The sequence below is a fragment of the Sinohyriopsis cumingii genome, chromosome 3 (genome assembly GCF_028554795.1).
Source record: "Sinohyriopsis cumingii isolate HCF-2022 chromosome 3, ASM2855479v2, whole genome shotgun sequence".
In the NCBI taxonomy this organism is placed as follows: domain Eukaryota; kingdom Metazoa; phylum Mollusca; class Bivalvia; order Unionida; family Unionidae; genus Sinohyriopsis; species Sinohyriopsis cumingii.
In genome coordinates, this window is record NC_142963.1 from 144,955,988 (window position 1) to 144,965,739 (window position 9,752).

The 9,752-nt window shown below is 34.2% G+C and overlaps 1 protein-coding gene across 2 annotated transcripts in view; it reads left to right on the forward strand.

Annotated features, from left to right (window-relative positions):
* Positions 1-9,525, forward strand: part of LOC149804068 (orexin receptor type 2-like) — a 35,309-nt gene extending 25,784 nt beyond the window's left edge. For both annotated transcript variants that reach the window (XM_089953949.1, XM_089953950.1), the window contains exon 2: positions 6,207-9,525. In XM_089953949.1, the coding sequence (XP_089810075.1) occupies positions 6,224-7,384 (1,161 nt within the window). In that variant the 5' untranslated portion in view covers positions 6,207-6,223 and the 3' untranslated portion in view covers positions 7,385-9,525. The remainder of the gene's footprint in view (positions 1-6,206) is intronic.
* The last annotated feature ends 227 nt before the right edge of the window (positions 9,526-9,752 follow it).

A 9,752-nucleotide genomic window follows, 5' to 3' on the forward strand; every position in this document is an offset into this window, starting at 1 on the left:
TGTGCATGTCCACTTTCAACGGTGCTCCAATAACTGTGGAGGGAACTCGTCCTGTTATTTATAAAATGTGACTTTAGAAACTACAAAAATTAGTTGTAAGTCAGAATGGAAATATCAACATTTGATTGGTTGGTTGTTTCTAGGCATTTGTTGTTTGTTTTATTAATTGGTTGTTTGTATGGATTGATTATTTTTTTAACTTGGATTTGTTATTTGTTTACATGGATTTGTTATTTGCAGTTATGAAGAGATAGTGAGTACAATATAATTGACAGTAAGGATGAAATTTACACTTTCTGCCGCAGAAAGGTTGAAAATCATGGTCCTGTATCGAGTACACACACACACACATACATGATGTCTATCAACGGGCATCATGTCGCAGACAAGTGGCATCAGTCATAACACTAACCTCTTAATACTGAGCGTCAAGCGAGGCAGCTGCTACGCTAGTACCATTTTTAGAAGTCTTTGTATTGACTCAGGTGGATGGGCTTCAAACCCGCGACCTCCTGCATCCGGGGCAGGCGATCTAACCACTTAGGTATGTGAGAAAGCTTGCTAATAGCTTTCTGTGGATCAGTGGTTCTTCTCAGGGTTTTCTCCGGTTCTTCCTCCCCTAAATATAATGATCTCTATGTGTAGCCTATCGCGTGATGATTAAAATGGTTAAATCCGACAAACGAAAGTCCATAAAACATACGATGCAAATTAATTTTATCTATACTCCACTCATAATTTTTCCTTGTCAGTTGTTGGGGCTATATACAAAAAACAAGTCATTATCATGAAGTATTAGTTTTCTATAGTTAATGCAGTTAATGTCATGTTATCAAGGGACATAATTCCATAAGATATCTAAATTGTTGACTTAATAATGACGCTTGAATCATTACGTATTTAGTAATTGACAGTTATACGACCCACTGGAGCTTATGTAGCTTTGCTTGAGAGAACATTACGTGTTCAGCAACCCCATCCTACCACCCCCCCCAAAAAAAACCAAAATAATTCAAAAAGATTATTTTTTAAATGCATTGCCTAAAATAATGAATTTTGATGATTTATGTTTTCAAATAGAAAAAAAGTAGCATTATTAATTTTATTGAGACAGCTCTACCGTTAATTAAATTTAAAGGATCAAATATAAAAAGTCAACCGTATACAGTTTGGATTGTGGTAGCTAATGAAATGAAAATAACTCGTGTACCTGAAATATTTTGACTTCAGATCAGCACCTTCTGCAGAACTCTACTCTTGGACAGGGATGTTTCGGGGTTATTCATTTATATATATATATATATATATATATATATATATATATATATATATATATATATATATATATATATATATATATTGCCACATGCCTGATCAGACATCACATACTATCATCAGTCATAAAGGTTCTAGCAGATCTGTGTAGACATACTTTTAATTTTTCTCCTAATAAGTTATATATATATATATATATATATATATATATATATATATATATATATATATATATATATATATATATATATATATAATTATTAGCACCGAAATACATACAACTATGTCTGACATCCCTACAGAGGCAATACAATTTAGTGAAAATGCAGTTATGACTAAAATGTAGCAGCATATTTCATATATGTAAACGTTTTGTCGTTGGTCTAAAACCCAGATACTAAAATACGTAGTATGTTCTAAGGTATCACCTCACTACCGCTAGGCTATGCTGCATGAAGCTGCAATACTAAATGAAACAATCGATTTCATTTGTTGGTCAGAAAAATAGAATGTCTCGCGAGAGACATAGCGTCATATCAATGAGTCAAAACGAAGCCTTGTGCCAGTCTGTTCATTCTGTTACATGTGATTTGGTATCCATGCTTTGCAACAGAGACGATGAATTAATAACTATTAATCATACCTTGGGAAATGGATGACAATATCTCCATTGCATTAATTTATTTCATGATGAAACTTGAACCGGCATAGCTTTTTGAAACTGGAATAAAATGTAATGATCTCACCTCAGTGACAAGCCATGTGAGCTGTAACGTAATTATAGTAAAAATCACACAGGTCATATTAGATATTCGACACCGACTATTTCAGTAACGGATGTCATTTTTTTAGAATTTGATGTGACATACCTTTAAGTGGCAAGTATTCACGTCATTTGGATTCGTATACATTCATATTCCTTTGGAAGGTCATTATTTAGACGCCCTGATAAGTGCATACGGAAAAATCAATGTTAAAGTAGGTAGATATTTTTGGACGAAATGAACCTAAAGGTGTTATCCAGTACAATCCAGATCCAGTGTCGCGCTCCGTGATATCATAATGAAAGCTACGCGTATTGATAAACAAATTTATACTACCCTATATTCTGCCGATTCCACTCGATCTGCTCTTTTCTTGACCCAAGTTTAGCAAATGGCCACCATTGTAAAAGACCATAGAGATGGATCATTTTCGTCGGGAAGTTTCTTGCTGAAAGTTAAGGTACAGAAGATTCAATAATCAGGATTGAATAGACTTTGGTTAAAGAAAATTAGTGTTAAAGTTTAACAAAACAATTTGTATTTAATTTAAAATGAGTAAATGCGCATACATGACCCGTGTAACTTGAGACATATTTACTGTTACGTCATCAGTCCAGCAGTAAGACTTGCTGCTGTCTTTTTAGGAGATTAGTTATTTTAATTATTTTGGAGTGGTGTATTCAGTATGATAAAACGATGCGACCTTTGTTCAAAGGGTTTTATGCATTTATAGCTGCCTAGTAATGTTACAGCTCAGTCACTTTAAAATAAAGAACCCACCAACCCAACCCACCACCACCCCAAAAAATTCATTAATCGAGCAAAGCTTGAGCGGACCTTCTGACAGGTTCCTTAGATAACATAAATATTAACCAAGATAGTACAACACACACCGTAGCAGCCAGGAAACAGTAGCAGCGGCAGCGTTTACAGTCGCACCCATAACCTTCCGGTGTTTTGCAGATGTTCCAGTTCAACGACATTACCAAACAATATTTTATGCAAATATGAAGCATTGCATGACACAGATTAAAACAAAAACAACAACAACAAAAACCCACGAAATAAAAAACAAAAACCACCACTGACCTACTCACGCACGATACGGAACACGTGACAACTCAATGACGTCACGGTACTTTACAAAATGAATGTAGGGTATATATTTAATATAATTCTCATAATCTCCAAGTTCAAAATCGCACTTTATGTAAACATCGAGAGGGAAGGCATCAGAGCAACACTTCAATGTCTTTTTATGAGCACTAGAATATGATAAAAGATATTAAAACCCATGATGCCTGACGGACTCGCAGTACTCATTATATGGAAAATGAGAATCAATAAAATACAGCAAATATGGGTTTGGTGGGCCCTGATTGGTTGATGCTAAAAATAAAAAAAATTAGTAAAAAGAATCGATTTGAAAGCTTATCCTCTCTGTAACTGAAAAAATAGAGACTATTTTTATTGGTGGAATTTCAGTCATTAGACTTTAGAACACTTATTACTGAAATTAGCACCTGGTTCTTTAGGTACAGAATTGAAAACATGCTTCAAACACGGTTTTATCTACATAAAACCTTACATCAAGGATGGGGCTATACTGAGAAGTATCGGTCTGATCACGAGCATCTGTTGATTTTTGTATAGCAGGAAGAGTAACACTAATATAGTGGGAGGAGAGCTGTTGCCATTACATCTCTAGCATTGATCGTTTATTAGAAATTCTCATGAACAAATAAATCTAAAAGTTCTTCTGAACTTTTGAAAACACTCTTTAATATGTGTACATGACCTAAATATCGCATGTCGACAAGGCTGATCTGAATTAACGCCATTTCTTGCCTCTGTTTCATCGATATCTAAAGTCTAATGTTGATAGCCGTGCCTTATCTGATACATGATACTTGAATTAAAGAACTTGATGACAGATAGCCAAATATAAATAACTTTATTTATACTCCACCTAAATTTATGATTTATTCAACAGATATAATTTCTGATAGCTTGAAATATTTCTTAGTCATGACCTGAGCCAAAGGCACCAGACTTAAATTAAAATTAAAAGTTATGGGGCAAATTACATCTTTAAAAAAAAATAATCTCTGGACTTTCCATGTGCCTTTCATCGTTCTATATAAAACCTCAGACGTTTTCTCTATATATGATAAAATGTATATAAAAAAAACATGATGCCTGACGGATTCACGGTATTCATTATCTGGTTTACTTGCAAGATACACAAAACAAAAAGTACATAAATTTAACCGCACTGCCATTTTTGCATTACCGTCCAAATTTAAAATATTGATCAGAGTTGGAACGTCGTCTGCCTTTTCAGTCGCATGTTAGAAACAGTAGGAAGGAGACGAAGATTGTCCAACTGAATGGATCCTGGAGAAGCCATGAGTACGATCTTTCACCAAAATACCGTCATTAAATATCACTATGCCGTGGGTATATGTGTATATGCATGGATGTATTTCTAAGGAATTATTTTTGTGTGATTGCTGAGAGGTGCCATAAATCAAAGAGGCCTAGATAAGGACTCTTTGAAGCAAACTATTCGGCTCCATTTTTCCTGAAGAACAACGTTGTTTTTTTTCCCATTAAACGGTAGTTGGGTGTCCATTGATTGATGCGGTCATTGAATGCATACTGAAGAAAGTTTGGAGCACATTGTAGGCAGTAAGGCAAATATTTCAAGACTCGTTATATACACACTGGGGGGCTTCAAGTCTATCATGCAAATATTTCAAGACTTGCTATATACACACTGGGGGGCTTCAAGTCTATCATGCAAAAGGTGACAAGGAGAGTTTCTGGAGTACAGTTAGCCATAGGGTATACATTTTAATACAGACTAGACATCCTGAGGGGTTTCCAGAATAGTATTCAAAATTCGAGAGCAAAACGGCATGCCAGGCACCTCTGCGTGTTACGTTTTAAAAACTCCCGAAGCTTATTAACGTTAGTTGAACAAATATAATTGCTTTAAAAGTTTAAAGCGTGCTATTTAAAGATTTAATAAATAGTATCATGGGGATTTTGCCGCGCACCGAGAACGTTACCACTATTATTTGCTGGCATTATTGATTCAAGAGTCAGGTATGAGATTAGATACGATCGCCAGATGCAGTCAAAACGCAGTGCCAACTATTTCTATGGTTTACGTCAAGGATGGAAAGAATAATGATATTTTTGCGGTAAAGGAGGGAAACAGATAAAAAAAATGAAGACGGCAAAAGGTCGCATAAATTTGTTCCAGTTAGTCTTTCCGTCTGTATGTCTCTAAGAATGTTCAGTTGAATTCAGAAATTAACAACCAACAGGGATCAACGGATTAACTTTTAATGCATCGATTCTTTGCTTAAGGGAATGACAGAGATATTAATTGTCATCATGATCAACAGCATACTACAATTGTTATAATTGTTGTTATTATTATTATTATTATTATTATTATTAGTAGTAGTAGTAGTAGTAGTAGTAGTATTACTATATCATAAACAATTAGATTTATTTGTCTCAGATCAAAGCATTAAGTGCATGAGCCAAAGAATAATACATATTTATTTGCTTTTTCTGCCTTTTTCTTCATCATTTCCGTCTTATATTAGAAAGAATTATCTATCTATATATCTCCAGTGGCCTAGTGGTTAGAGCGTCTGCACTGAATGCGGGAGGTCGCGGGATCGAACCATACCAAAGACATAAAAATTGTACTAACAACTGCCTCGCTAGGCGCTCAGCATTAAGAGGTTAATGTTAGGAGTGGTCGACCTGGTGTCAGGACAACGTGACTAGGTGGAACATCATGCTACATGTCTGCGGCATGATGCCCCAATGCTAGACATCGCTATAAACTGTCACACCGCAGACATCGTAGCGATATGACTGAAACTTTGGTAAGGCTATGTAATGTATCCGAAACACAAAAACACATTATTATTATTATTATTATTATTATTATTATTATTATTATTATTATTACTATTATTATTATTATTATTACTATTATTATTATTATTATTATTATTATTACTATTATTATTATTATTATTATTATTATTGTTATTATTATTATTACTATTATTATTATTATTATTATTATTATTATTATTACTATTATTATTATTATTATTATTATTATTATTATTACAGGTTTTGTGAACAACAATATGACATTTCCGGCAACTGAAGAACCTGGAATGTTTCTTGAAAATGAGTCAAAGCTGTTTGATCCAGATGACACCATGGAAGACATTTTGGCAGCAAATGATGCCAAGACGCTTGCTTATATCCCTGTGATAGTTTTCCTTTCCATTCTTATGATCGTTGGAACACTTGGAAATGTGGTTGTGTTATACGTCTACCTCGTCAAATTTCAAAGAGCCTCAGTTCGGTTTTTTATTGTCTCCCTTTCCATTTTGGACCTTTTGGCTTGCACCGTAGGTATTCCAATTGAGATTTATAACCTTGTACATTCTTTAACATTCAAATACTCGTTCATTTGCAAGGTGTTGCGCGTGACAGAGGTTATGATAGCGTGTGGATCAGTATTCATCTTGCTTGTGATAGGTATAGACCGTTATATCAAGATCTGTAAACCCACCATGAACATGAACATACAAACGGCAAAAATAATGTGTATTACGGCTGGTCTTAGCGGTTCGCTTATGTCCGTTCCGGCGTCGATGCTTTTTGGAATTTCAAGGACACCGATAGGGATAAATGACACAAAAGGTCATACATGTGACTTTGAGGAAAAATACAGGGAATCTACTTTTAGACAGATTTACTATTTAGCTCTGGGACTGATATTTCTGATCACTTTTGTGTCCATGTCAGGGATGTATATAAAAATATGGGTTGTCATCAAAAGACGCAGAAGGAAGAAAACGGTTATGAGAGCCCAGTCTATGACTGTACCAATGACGAACTTGAAAGATCGCTTGTCGTCTGCTGCCCCCGAAGAATCGAGTGTTGTGCCAAAAGAAAATGAGGTTGAGAACCCAAAATGTAAAAAGAAATTTTTCAATTTCACAGGCTCATCTAAAAAGGGCAAGATTAGCAGAAGCGCTGTGATATTGTTTACGGTTACTGTAGTATTCGCTCTTTCTTACCTCCCGTCTCTCATTGTAAACATTTGTTATTCTGCACTCGGAGATGTGTCACGGACCCAGCGCCATTTTGAGGACATGATCGGCAAATTCTTCATGGATTTTTACTTTGTGAACAATGCCATTAATCCGGTCATATATAGTTTTATGAATAAAAATTTCAGACGGGAAGGGTTAGAATTATTGAAACAGGTGAATCCATTTAATAAACGCCTTTAATCGCAGGCATATGAGAAGACAAAAAATAAACCTTGACTTCAGATTCATCAGCAACGTTATGGGTTGCATTGCGAATGTACGCGCATAAACTGTTGTGTTTCTCAGCTGAAAATACATAAACATCATTTCAATAAAGACTAAAATATATCGTTCACTTTATCATGGAAATACAAAGGATATATATATATATATATATATATATATATATATATATATATATATATATATATATATATATATATATATATATATATGTGTGTGTGTGTGTGTGTGTGTGTGTGTGTGTGTGTTTTAAAGATAATATATTGCTTATATCATTATTATCAATGTGTTCTAGTTCTTGAATTGACTATAAATTTAAAATAATAATAGATTTTTACAAATAATAGCACACATTGATGTTTGCTTTTATTGCAAGTCTTGAGCATGAAGTTGTGTTTAGTTTTCAGCGAAATAGAAATGCGAGTTATTTTCTGAGAGAGAAAAATCAGTAATCTTCTTCTTTGGAATTTTTTTTTTAGATCGGCGGTTCTAAGTTGCAGCATTTCAATATTTTATGTTGAAATACGGAATTTTAATTTTATGTTGATTTATTTCTAAACCTCAATAGATTAATCATATTTTTCATGCATAAGTCATTTCCTAACTTAAGGAAAAAGGAAACTATTTTTTGGACAAAGTTAATGAAATAGGAAATGCTATAAATGACGAAACGTTAATAATTCCTTTTCCTGGACTGCTTCTAGATAAAATCTAACCGGAATTTAGAATCGTTTTGTATCGAGTCTAAATTAAAGCTCTGTGCTTTAAATAATTTTTGACTTTGCTAGGTGGCCCAGTATCATCGAGTCTAAATTAAAGCTCTGCGCTTTGAATGATTTTTTGGGCTTTGATAGGTAGCCCAGTATCATCGAGTCTAAATGAAAGCTGTGCTTTAAATGACTTTTGGCTTTGCTAGGTGGCCCAGTATCATCGAGTCTAAATTAAAGCTCTGTGCTTTAAATGATTTTTGGCTTTGCTAGGTGGCCCAGTATCATCGAGTCTAAATTAAAGCTCTGTGCTTTAAATGATTTTTTGGCTTTGCTAGGTGGCCCAGTATCATCGAGTCTAAATTCAAGATCTGCGCTTTAAATGATTTTTGGCTTTGCTAGGTGGCCCAGTATCATCGAGTCTAAATTAAAGCTTTGTGCTTTGAATTATTTTTTTTGGCTTTGATAGTGGGCGCAATATCACGGAGTCTGTATTAAAGTTATGTGCCTTGAATAGTTTTTGGGCTATGAGAACAGGCTATGTATCTTCGAAAAAATCCTTGTACTAAACTGAAGTTCAACTGAAGCGCAAGTTCAGACACTTTTACGTTCTGAAACTTCCAAGGCAGTGAAGTTAGAATCGAAGAACTTTCGGACTGTTATGCATTTTCATTTAGCAACTCTCATTCTTAATTTCAGTTTATGTTGACTTATTACAAAGTATACAATGTTATTTTCGGGTTTGAGATTGATCGCGAGTTTCGTGATAAAAAAGCTTCAAAAAGTTAGGATCATGCATGAAAACAACAAAACTTGATTGTTCAAGTTTGAGTATGAAATCCTTGATTTTGTTGAGAATGAGAAACTGGATGTCTTTTATTGGCAGTTATGCTCAACGAATTTTCTAGAACAACGGGCCAGGAAGGAAACTGTCTAAGAACAGAAAAGACTCAAAAATAAAATAATTTAGAATTGTTAGCATTGCTCCGAGTGAGCTTAGAATCATGAATATTTCGGCATCATACTATTGTACGCATTTACTCAGACATACAATTTTATATTTCAGGATATTTAAACACTCTAATTATGACTTTTCATTTTTAGGATTCTGTGACCTTCTTTATTAAAAACTCAGACAGCGTATGACTGCATGGCCAGATTGGGTTCATTATCTTATCACATGGTTCCATTTTATTTATATTTTATTTGCTAAGTTATCAGAAAGATCTTTATTGTCTTTGAAAGTTAAATTTCCATAAAGTTTATGGAGATTTCAACCTATTTATTTTGTTCTGTTTAAAAATCGTTTTATTTTGTACAGATTTCACAGTGAATGTCACATCTTTTGTTATGGCAGTTCTTCGACCCTTTGAATAAATCTTTGTTCAACTACTCAAGTTTTTGGAATGAACTTAGCTATAATGTGGATCGCCCTTTTAGTGTACGTCTTCATGAGCGTATGTGTGTGTTTTTGTGCTTGTTACAAATGCTGCCGTCCATAAAGTCGCTTGCATTCAGAGATGATGGTCATTAGGGCTTAATGAATGCTGCGTCATTCAATATCTCTAAATTATACAATTTTAAGACAAGCACCGTCATTCAGTGTTTTGCTTTAATTT